This window comes from Colobus angolensis, unplaced genomic scaffold (assembly GCF_000951035.1).
Source record: "Colobus angolensis palliatus isolate OR3802 unplaced genomic scaffold, Cang.pa_1.0 Scaffold7, whole genome shotgun sequence".
Lineage (NCBI taxonomy): Eukaryota > Metazoa > Chordata > Mammalia > Primates > Cercopithecidae > Colobus > Colobus angolensis.
Window position 1 is genome coordinate 10,270,178 of NW_012120709.1, and position 12,661 is coordinate 10,282,838.

A 12,661-nucleotide genomic window follows, 5' to 3' on the forward strand; every position below is an offset into this window, starting at 1 on the left:
CTTAAAGCAGTTGGGAATTTTACCCTATTAATTGCTCACTTAGGAAACCATGCAGTTGATCTCCTCGACTGTCTCCTCCTGTCTTTCCCAAAGCAGATATTGATACTGATTTTCTCTGATTTGAAGACTGACGGGTAGAGACAGGTGAGAAAGGAAGCCTGTGGGAGACACAGGGAGAAAGGAAAGTCTAGAAAAACACTAGAAGGCCGTAAGAGGAGAAATTTATAATATGACCTGAACCAGAAACAGGTTAGAGACCTTAGTTCTTAAAAGGGAACTTGTATTGTAGGTATTATTTAAAATGTAAATGGAATCCAAGAATGATTTTAACATTTGGTTTCTGGTCACTAAAGCTGGCAATAAGTATAAACAGTTTAAAATAATCACAGAGTCAAATGATTTTGTTAGAAAATGAAGTTTTCTTGGTCCACAGCTTGTTGCACTGAGTATATTAACCTTTGTTATGAAGTTAGCTCCACTCTCTTTTAATGTAGTCTGCTAAATAATTTTTAGACATCTCTATAGAATTGAAATTTATTCAAAAAAAGGACAGGACACAAATTAGTTTGCAAAATTCAAAAATATAACTGGAAAAGCAAGCATAAAGTCTTACATTAAGTGGTTAGTTGCTTATCCTTTGTTGATGCCTATTTTATTTGAGAGATATCCCGGTGTGCTATGTTAAGTTGTGAAGGTCTGTGTAGTCTTTAACTTGATCTTTAAAAACAACAGAATTTGAGTGAATGTCAATAAATCCAGTGAATTATAAATATTCTGTCTTCTAGCATGTTTGACTAGGGCTGTCAATAAACAAAGTTGTATTTCCTAGGACTTCAGGCATGAATACTAATCTATGAATTTTAATTTAATATTCTATGAGGACCCTAGGAGAGTATCAACAATTTAGACATCTGTTGAGTTATTCTCAGAATAAAACTGGACATGTGAACATTTCAGGAAATGAAATAAAATTGTTAATGTCTTTGTATTAAAATGCAATATATATACATATATATACACACACATATATATATATGACTATTATGACTTTTTACATAAAAACCCCAGTTACTTGAATTAGCTATCAGGCACAGAATTATTCACCCTGTCCCCATCCTTCTTCCATGCTCACACACTAGCTAGTATTTCTGATGGTAAAATTAATTCTTGCCACAGAATACAGGTCTTCACTCCCATTCCCCAGATGACCTAAAACCACTAAAATGGCAGAGTTTCATTCAACACTGCAGCTGCTATTCTGTCTCCAGCAGGATAAGATTAGGCTATAATCAAAAGCAAAACTTCTTACATATGCATTGCAGCTAGAAGAGCTCTCTTTATGCTATGTGCCTCTTCACGAATTATAAAGCAAATGTTATAGGAGTGTAGCTCCTAAACTGGTCTTCCTGAACTGGTAACACTGAATCACTACCTGGCTAGGGTGTCCACCCAGATGGGAAAAGGAGGTGGGGTGGACAAAAGGGAAATGAGGTTGTAATGTTGTTGACTTCAGGCCTCAAGGAAGGAGGGCTGTGGATTTTCTTAGGTGAGGAACAGTGTCAGAGGAGAATATAATTCGTTATAAGACTCATGGGGAAACAGTCAAATGAAGAGGCAACAAAACAGCAACAAAACCAAACTCAAGTCTTGCCCCACCGTGCAGCTGCAGGACAAAGACAAAGCAGAAGCCTGTAGCTGGGGAACAAAGCGTTGTTCTCTCAAGCACTATAAAATGAAGCCTTCAGAAATCACTCAATCTTGTCATTCCAAACAGTTTGATGCATTTGTGAAAAAAAGTTGTCATTTTGGTTTTTTTTTGAAACGGAGTCTCGTTCTGTAGCCTGGGCTGGAGTGCAGTGACGTGATCTCAGCTCACTGCAACCTCTGCCTCCCTGGTTCAAGTGATTCTCCTGCCTCAATCTCCTGAATAGCTGGGACTACAGGCACACGCTACCACAACTAGCTAATTTTTGTATTTTTAGTAGAGACAGGGTTTCGCCATGTTGGCCAGGATGGTCTCGATCTCCTTGTGATCCACTCGCCTCGGCCTCCCAAAGTGCTAGGACTGCAGACGTGAGCCACCACGCCTGGCCGGAAGTTTTCTTTTCTTTTCTTTTCTTTTCTTTTTTTTTTTTTAGCAGTGTACACCTTTTAAAACTGCAATTGAGTACTAAATAATGGATTAGTTTTGTTCCAAAGCAATATTTATTTTTCATGAAGATAAGAGGCATATTACATTTGCTATAGAAAATGCTATGAGAGGAAAAAGCTGCATGTTACCGATATGACAAAAACATAAAAAACTCTACTTATGAAAGTGTTTTGCCCTATAAGAACATATTGAATAAAAGGCATTATTCCAGGTGAATGAGCCATGTGGAAATGTGGATTTATTAGGGTTTGTTTTGAAATGTAATTTGTACAGTGAGCTTTTTATTCCTTTGATGGCTATCAAATAGATTTATTGGCTACAGGTTAGAAGTGCAGTAGATAACAGGTAACCAAGGGAGAAGTTTTAATAAAACTCTCAGGAAAGTCAAAGAAAAGTGAGTGAATATGCCTGTTTACATTTCAGCTAATAAATAAAAAGTGCAGATAGGACTTTAACTGAAAACCTTGCTGGTTATTGCAGCCTGGAAGGTTTATTGAAAATTGGGTAGAACACTCTAATTTTTTATATTTACAGCTACAATGTGAGCTGTTCAGGTTAGAGTGATGTAACGTTCATTTTGACTTTGGTACAGGGAGCTGATGTTTTCACAGGAAACTTGCAAAGCAGTTATGAAGAGGAAGAGCATTCTTAATTATTAGTGTCTGCTTGAGCTATTTCCGATTGTGTTCTGGGATTCTGGAGAATTGAACAATAGAGTATCTAATTTTACCACTCCCTCCTCAAGTGAAAACATCAGACACTTTTAGGAAAGTTTTAGAAGGTACATCTTCAATAAGCAGAGATCTTTCATCTCAAATAACTGGGAAGAATTGCACTGCTTAAGAATAGTTGAACTTGGACCTGAGAGCACCATACTTAGAAATCTAAGTATATTTAGGTCACTCATCTGACACTAGGACTTCACCAGCCCTGTCACCCAAACTGGTGGTAGTTAGTAGGACCACAAACTCACTGAAGAAATCTGCTTTCCTTTTAACTTTCAAGGCAATAAGAAAAATGTAGTTCTCGGTTAGCAGTCCCTGAGCTATCTGAATTTCGGTGTTTCTCTCTTAAGCCTCTTGCTTTGGAGAATGATGATGAATCATTTCCTACTCCTGGAGTTAGCCTCCTTTAAAACAGACACGAAGGAAGCAGAGAGAAAAAAATTACTCTAAATGCCATTAACCAATGTAAAACAGTTTTCTATTAAACAGTAGGAGAGCAGGGCCAAACTCGTGTTACCACAATTGACAATTGGCTTCTTAAAGCAAACTCCACAGATTAAGAACCAGAGTCCCTAAGACTGATTTTACTTGGTTCAGAAACAGGAAATCAGAACGGTGAGCAAGTATATGATTAGAAATTTACATTAATAAAATGTGATTTTTTTTATTGATACACAAAAGCTTTCAGGTTATAAATAATCTACGATGGCCTGCCAAACATAAAATGCCATTATAAATCCATGTCTATATTTCAAAAAGACAGGAACAAAAAAGCAAGATACATTAAATTAATTGGCATAGTTTGGAGAGTTCGAATCCATTATTAGATATGGATCCTATCAAATATTCCACCTAGTTTCCAGTTATGTCGATGTTTCAGTGTTCACTTTTTAAGTTCTCAACTACCCGCATCTTTCAATGAACACCATCTGGAAAGGTTCATACAGAATCCCCATGCCATTCTTGAAAGGGTTTGCTTTTGTGGAGGGGTTTTGCAAAGAAAAACAATTCAAAATTCTGTTATAGCTTATACGTTGTCTCTTGTGGGATTATAATAAGAAACCTTCTAAGTAAGTTTTTGAGATAGGTGTTAAATGAATAAGCATGCCTCAGCAAAATGCATAAAAAACACAATGATTTAATTTCTAAAGCACTTATATTATTATGGCATGGTTTTGGAGACAGGTTATTATAGTCCACATAGGTAAGCATGTAGTGCTTCTCATGGAAAAAATGCTTAGGTATTGGCCTTTTCTCTGGAAACCATATATTTCCTTTTTTAATAATCAACTAAGATGGGTATGTAAGAAAGCCTCATCTTTTGATTTTTAATGTACAAGATGCCTTCTTTAAGAGAGCAAGATTCAAAATTGTTTTGTGTTTCAAAATTTAAAAATAAATTTATCTCCTAAATTTTCTAAAGACATGTTTCATATATTTGACCATCCCTTATTTTGGCAAAGGATTTTAAGAGTCTAACTCAAACATATGTAAGCTCTGGTGTACCTGGTTATATATACTGAAAAAACCATTTGATCTATATACACATAGACATGAATATGTTTCTGTGCGTGTGTGTGTATATATAACTTCAAACACTATTATTAAATGCAATCCTATATTCTTAGGTATAGAAGTTGATGATATACCTTTCTACGTGCCATGGCATTAACAAAGCAAGGCTGAGACTCAGCAACCACTTGTGTTCATTACATTGCAGGCTAGTAGTAAGTTTGGCTGCTGGTAGGAAAAGGGTCTCTTATCTCACCCTCCTTAAACTAAAGGTTCTTTCAGGCTTAATGTAAGGATGTGCACATTCTCTTATCGAGGTGGCCTTGAGCTGCAGATACAATCGCATCGTTCATGGTGATCCAACTGGATGTCAACCAGAGCCATGGCCTTAGCTCTGCCCTTCCTCTTGATGTGGCCAGGCTCAAACTGTAATACCTAGGACAAGAAGCACATCTCCTGTTAGAAAGCCTTTGGAGTTCAACTCAGTCAGATGCCACTTACTTATTACCTTTTTGACAACTAGTTCTTAGCCCTTTGAGAACCCAACAGAAGCTATGGGCTTGCTGTTAGAATGCACCCATTGCTATTAGAATGTACACATTTTTACAAATAATTGACTCCCTGAAGTGGAGGAATCAATTGATCCCAGAGTAATGCCTAGCATTACCTATCTGAAGTACCCAGATGATTTCATGTGTCTTAGCAGGTATTTATTAATAGCTTTCTAAGGGCCTGCTTTGGGCCACGTGTGGTTCCAAATATTATCATAAAGATCCTTCTGACCAAGGCATGTGTTATAGATGAATACAATTCTTGAGCATATTATTAGCGTGGAGAGGAAAATGAATAAAATCATGAATACAATATGCTGGTATATCTAAATCTTTGGTTGAAGTAAAACATGTTGCCCTGGAGTTGCTGGCAAGATGGTTGAATAGGAAACAGCTCTGGTCTACAATTCCCAGCAAGATCAATGCAGAAGGTGGGTAATTTCTGCATTTCTAACTGAGGTACCTAGTTCATCTCATTGGGCTGGTTAGACATTGGGTACACCCCATGGAAGGTGAGCTGAAGCAGGGTGGGGTGTCGTCTCACCTGGGAAGGGCAAGGGGTTGGGGGATCTCCCCGAGCCAAGGGAAGCCATGAGAGACTATACCAGGAGGAATGGTGCACTCTAGTCCAGATACTGCACTTTTCCCATGATCTTTGCAACTGGCAAACCAGGATATTTCCTCCAGTGCCTATGCCACCAGGGCCCTGGGTTTCAAGCACAAAACTGGGCGGCTGTTTGGGCAGACACCGAGCTATCTGCAGCAGTTTATTTTTCATACCCCAGTGGTACCTGGAATGCCAGGAAGACAGAACCATTCACTCCCCTGGAAAGGGGCTGAAGTCACGGATCCAAGTGGTCTAGCTCTGCAGGTCCTACCCCCATGGAGCCCAGCTAGCTAAGATCCACTGGCTTGAAATTCTCCTGCCAGCACAGCAGTCTAAGAGTGACCTGGGATACTTCAAGCTTGGTGAGGGGAAGGGCGTCCACCATTGCTGAGACTTGAGTAGGCGGTTTTACCCTCACAGCTTTGTGTAAACAAAGCTGCTGGGAAATTTGAATGGGGTGGAGCCCACCACAGCCCAGCAAGGCGGCTGTGGCCAAACTGCCTCTCTAGATTCCTCCTCTCTGGGTAGGTCATTTCTGAAAGGCAGCAGCCCCAGTCAGGGACTTAGAGATAAAATTCCCATGTCCCTGGGACAGAGAACCTGGGGGAAGGGGTGGCTGTAGGCGCAGCTTCAGCAGACTTAAATGTTCCTGCCTGGCGGCTCTGATGAGAGCAGCAGATCTCCCAGTGCAGCAGATCTCCCAGCACAGCATTCGAGCTCTGGTAAGGGACAGGCTGCTTCCTCAAGTGGGTCCCTGACCCCCGTTTATCCTGACTGGGAGACACCTCCCAGTAGGGGCCAATAGACACTTCATTCAGGAGAGCTGTGGCTGGCATCTGGTGGGTGCCCCTCTGGGACAAAGCTTCCAGAGGAAGGAGCAGGCAGCAATCTTTGCTTTTCAGCAGCCTCTGCTGGTGATACCTGGGTAAACAGGGTCTAGAGTGGAGCTCCAGCAAACTCCAGCAGACCTGCTTCAGAGGGGCCTGACTGTTAGAAGGAAAATTATCAAACAGAAAGGAATAGTATCAACATCAACAAAAAGGACGTCCACTCAGAGACCCCATCTGAAGGTCAACAACATCAAAGACCAAAGGTAAATAAACCCACAAAGATGGGGAGAAACCAGCGCAGAAACGCTGAAAATTCCAAAAACTAGAATGCCTCTTCTCAACCAAAGGATCACAACTCCTTGTCAGCAAGGGAACAAAACCAGATTGAGAATGAATTTGAGGAATTGACAGAAGTAGCCTTCAGAAGGTGGGTAATAACAAACTCCTCCGAGCTAAAGGAGCATGTTCTAACCCAACACAAGAAGCTAAGAATCTTGAAAAAAGGTTAGATGAATTGCTAACTAGAATAATCAGTGTAGAGAAGAACACAAATGACCTGATGGAGCTGAAAAACGCAGGACGAGAACTTCATGAAGCATATACAAGCTTCAGTAGCCAAATTGATCAAGCAGAAGAAAGGATATCAGTGATTAAAGATCAAATTAAAGAAATAAAGCGAGAAGACAAGATTACAGAGAAAAGAGTGAAAAGAAATGAACAAAGCCTCCAAGAAATATGGGACTATGTGAAAAGACCAAATCTACGTTTCATTGGTGTACCTCAAAGTGACGGGGAGAATGGAACCAAGTTGGAAAGCACTCTTTAGGATATTATCCAGGAGAATTTCCCCAATCTAGCAAGGCAGGCCAACATTCAAAATCAGGAAATACAGGAAACACCACAAAGATACTCCTCGAGAAGAGCAACCCCAAGACACATAATTATGAGAGTCACCAAAGTTGAAATGAAGGAAAAAATGTTAAGGGCAGCCAGAGAGAAAGGTCAGGTTACCCACAAAGGGAAGCTCATCAGACTAACAGCAGATCTCTTGGCAGAAACCCTACAAGCCAGAAGAGAGTGGGGGCCAATATTCCACATTCTTGAAAAGAATTTTCAACCCAGAATTTCATATCCAGCCAAACTAAGCTTCATAAGCAAAGGAGAAATAAAATCCTTTACAGAGAAGCAAATGCTGACAGATTTTGTCACCACCAGGCCTGCCTTACAAGAGCCCCTGAAGGAAGCACTAAACATGGAAAGGAACAACTGGTACCATCCACTGCAAAAGCATCCCAAATTATAAAGACCACTGAGGCTATGAAGAAACTGTATCACGTAACAGGCAAAATAACCAGCTAGCATCATAATGAATGGCAGGATCAAATTCACACACAACATTAACCTTAAATGTAAATGGGCTAAATTCCCCAATTAAAAGACAGAGACTGGCAAATTGGATAAAAAGTCAAGATCCGTCAGTGTGCTATATTCAGAAGACCCATCTCACATGCAAAGACACACATAGGCTCAAAATAAAGGGATGGAGGAAGATTTACCAAGTAAATGGAAAGCAAACAACAGAAAAAGCTGGGGTTGCAATCCTAGTCTCTGATAAAACAGACTTTAAACCAAAAAAGATCAAAAGAGACAAAGAAGGCCATTACATAATTGTAAGGGGATCAATGCAACATGAAGAGCTAACTATCCTAAATATACATGCACCCAATACAGGAGTACCCAGGTTCATAAAGCAAGTTCTTAGAGACCTACAAAGAGACTTAGACTCCCACACAATAATAGTGAGAGTCTAAATAATAAACAGACATTGTAACACCCCACTGTCAATATTAGGCAGATCAATGAGACAGAAAATTGACAAGGATATCCAGGAGCTGAACTCATCTGTGGACCAAGTGGACCTAATAGATATCTACAGAACTTTCCACCCCAAATCAACAGAATATATATTCTTCTCAGTACCACATCACACTTATTTTAAAATTGACCACATAATTGTAAGTAAAACACTTCTCAGCAAATGCAAAAGAATGGAAATCATAACAAACAGTCTCTCAGACTACAGTGCAATCAATCTAGAACTCAGAATTAAGAAACTCACTCAAAACTGCAAACTAATGGAAACAGAACAACCTGCTCCTGAATGACTACTGGGTAAATAACAAAATGAAGGCAAAAATAAAGATGTTCTTTGAAACCAACGAGAACAAAGATACAACCTACCAGAATCTCTGGGGTATATTTAAAGCAGCATGTAGAGGGAAATTTATAGCACTAGATACCCACGAGAGAAAGCAGGAAATACCTAAAATCAACAACCTAACATCACAATTAAAAGAACTAGAGAAGCAAGAGCAAACACATTCAAAAGCTAGCAGAAGACAAGAAATTACTAAGATCAGAGCAGAACTGAAGGAGATAGAGACACAAAAAACCCTTTAAAGAAATCAATGAATCCAGGAGCTGGTTTTTTGAAAAGATCAACAAAATAGATATACTGCTAGCCAGACTAATAAAGAAGAAAAGAGACAAGAATCAAATAGATGCAATAAAAAATGATAAAGGGGATATCACCACTGATTCCATAGTAATACAAACCATCATCAGAGAACACTATAAACATCTCTATGCAAATAAACTAGAAAATCTAGAAGAAATGGATAAATTCCTAGACACATATGTCAACTGTATAGACCTTGGGGGACTGAACAAAAGGGGGCAAATGCAGGAATAAAAGACAAATACAAAAGAATATGTTTGGAAGTAGGCGTCAGGGGGCACCTTGCCTCTAGTGGACAAGGGCCCTGAGCTTTACACAGCCCTCTGTATTTATTAGGCAAAAGAGATAGCAAGAAGGTGGGATAGAAGAAGAGGTCAGCTGCTAGGTCCAGAGTAGGTGTGTAAGACTGCATTCCACAAACAATAGGCTCTAGATATCCCAGCAGATAACCTCAAGGAGCCAGTGCCAGGGAGCCTCAGTAAACCTTCTAGGACAGGCACAGAAGTAAGTTTGCCCACATTCTGTATTTATGAGAAACAGTTTGCTGCTTGATCAAGTAGCCTCCAGTGGAATGCTTAGTTGGTCATGATCCCTTTGGCCTTTTTGGCTCCTAATACACATACACCCTCTCAAGACTAAACCAGGAAGAAGTCAAATCCCTGAATAGACCAATAACAAGTTCTAAAATTGAGGCAGTAATTGACAGCCTACCAACCAAAAACGTCCAGGACCAGACAGATTCACAGCTGAATTCTACCAGAGGTATAAAGAGGACCTGCTGCCATTCCTTTTGAAACTATTCCAGACAACAGAAAAAGAGGGAATCCTCCCTAACTCATTTTATGAGGCCAGCATCATCCTGATACCAAAACCTGGCAGAGACACAACAAAAAAAAGAAAATTTCAGGCCAATATCCCTGATGAACATCGATGTGAAAATCCTCAATAAAATACTGGCAAATAAAATCCAGCAGCATATCAAAAAATTTATCTGCCATGATCAAGTTGGCTTCATCCCTGAGATGCAAGGCTGGTTCAAAATACGCGGATCAATAAATGTAATCCATCACATAAATAGAACCAAAGACAAAAACCACATGGTTATCTCAATAGATGCAGAAAAGGCCTTTGTCAAAATTCAACAGCCCTTCATGCTAAAAACTCTCCATAAACTAGGTATCGATGGAACGTATCTCAAAATAATAAGAGCTATTTCTGACAAACCCACAACCAATATCATACTGAATGGGCAAAAACTGGAAGCATTCCCTTTGAAAACTGGCACAAGACAAGGATGCCCTCTTTCCCCACTCCTATTCAACATAGTATTGGAAGTTCCGGCCAGGGCAATCAGGCAAGAGAAAGAAATAAAGGGTATTCAAATAGGAAGAGAGGAAGTCAAATTGTATCTGTTTGCAGATGACATGATTGTATATTTAGAAAACCCCATTGTCTCAACCCAAAAACTCATTAAGCTGATAAGCAACTTCAGCAAAGTCTCAGGATACAAAATCAAAGTGCAAAAAATCACAAGCATTCCTATACACCAATAATAGACAAACAGAGAGCCAAATCATGAGTGAACTCTCATTCACGACTGCTGCAAAGAGAATAAAATACCTAGGAATAAAACTTACAAGGGATGTGCGGAACTCTGCAAGGAGAACTACAAACCACTGCTCAAGGAAATAAGAGAGGACACAAACAAATGAAAAAACATTCCATGCTCATGGATAGTAAGAATCATGAAAATGGCCATACTGCCCAAAGTAATTTGTAGATTCAGTGTTACCCTCATCAAGCTACCATTGACTTTCTTCAAAGAACTGGAAAAAGCTACTTTAAATTTCATATGGAACCAAAAAGAGCCCGCATAGCCAAGACAAATTCATAGCTAAGCAAATGTTCATAGCTAAGCAAAAAGAACAAAGCTGGAGGCATCATGCTACCTGACTTAAAAGTATACTATAAGGCTACAGTAATCAAAACTGCATGGTACTGGTACCAAAACAGATATATAGACCAATGGAACAGAACAGAGGCCTCAGAAATAACACCACACACCTACATCCATCTGATCTTTGACAAACCTGACAAAAACAAGCAATGGAAAAAGGATCCCCTATTTAATAACTGGTGTTGGGAAAACTGGCTAGCCGTATGCAGATAGCTGAAACTGTATCCCTTCCTTACACCTTATACAAAAGTTAACTCAAGATGAATTAAAGACTTAAATGTAAGACCTAAAACCATAAAAACCCAGAAACAAACCTAGGCAATACAATTCAGGACATAGGCATAGGCAAAGACTTCATGACTAAAACATCAAAAGCAATGGCAACAAAAGTCAAAATAGACAAATGGGACCTGATTAAAGAGCCTCTGCACAGCAAAAGAAACTATCATCAGAGTGAACAGGTAACCTGCAGAATGGGAGAAAATTTTTGCAGTCTGTCCTTCTGGCCAAGGGCTAATATTCAGAATCTACAAAGAACTTAAACAAATTTACAGGAAAAAAACAACCCCATCAAAATGTCGGCAAAGGATATGAGCAGACACTTCTCAAAAGAAGACATTTATGCAGCCAAGAAACACATGAAAAAAACCTCATCATCACTGGTCATTAGAGAAATGCAAAGCAAAACCACAGTGACATATCATCTCATGCTAGTTAGAATGGTGATCACTAAAAGGTCAGGAAACAACAGATACTGGAGATGATGTGGAGAAATAGGAACGCCTTTCCACTGCTGGTGGGAGTGTAAATTAGTTCAACCATTGTGGAAGACAGTTTGGTGATTCCTCAAGGATCTAGAACCAGAAATACCATTTGACCCAGCAATCCCATTACTGGGTATATACTCAAAGGAATATAAATCATTCTGCTATAAAGACACATGCACACATACATTTACTGTGGCACTGTTCACAATAGCAAAGACTTGGAACCAACCCAAATGCCCATCAATGATAGATTGGATAAAGAAAATGTGACACATATACACCATGAAATACTATGCAGCCATAAAAAGCATGAGTTTATGTCCTTTGCAGAGACATAGATAAAGCTGGAAATTATCATTCCCAGCAAACTGACACAGGAACAGAAAACCAAACACCACATGTTCTCACTTGTAAGTGGGAGTTGAACAATGAGAACACATGGCCACAGGGAGGGGAACATCACACACCAGGGCCTGTTGAGGGGTGCAGGACTAGGGAAGGGATAGCATTAGGAGAAATACCTAATGTAGATGACTGGTTGATGGGTGTAGCAAACCACCATGGTATGTGTATACCTATGTAACAAACCTGCACGTTCTGCACATGCATCACAAAACTTAAGTATTAAAAAAACAAACAAAAAAAACCACATGTTGCCCTGATGAAGGTCATTAGTGGCCATAAATAAGTAAAATGTGTTTTATGTTTTTATATATTTGTTAACATAATATCCTTTACAATTTAAAACAAATCAGGTTCCACTAAAATCATTGTATATTAATACCTGTGTATCAATACAGCATTTCATAAATCAATAAGTATATCATTAACTTTTAAATTTCTAAGTTTAAACATAATTTCTTAAATTAGTACTTTAAATAGAAGCCAACCCTTCTTTCCTTCAGTGGCCTTCATTTAGTGAAACATCAGCTATTAAATAGACATATACTTGGTAAAATTCCATACTTGTTTTCTAATATACTACATATTCAGATTAATATATTATTTACTTTATGTTCTTAGATTCCTGTTAGCCTTTATT

General features: G+C 39.1%; 1 protein-coding gene across 2 annotated transcripts in view; it reads right to left on the reverse strand.

The window, feature by feature from the left end:
* Nucleotides 1-2,186: 2,186 nt before the first annotated feature.
* PDGFD (platelet derived growth factor D) overlaps nt 2,187-12,661 on the reverse strand; it is a 247,727-nt gene continuing 237,252 nt past the window's right edge. For both annotated transcript variants that reach the window (XM_011926641.1, XM_011926640.1), the window contains exon 7: nt 2,187-4,824. In XM_011926641.1, coding sequence (XP_011782031.1) covers nt 4,699-4,824 — 126 coding nt within the window. In that variant the 3' untranslated portion in view covers nt 2,187-4,698. The remainder of the gene's footprint in view (nt 4,825-12,661) is intronic.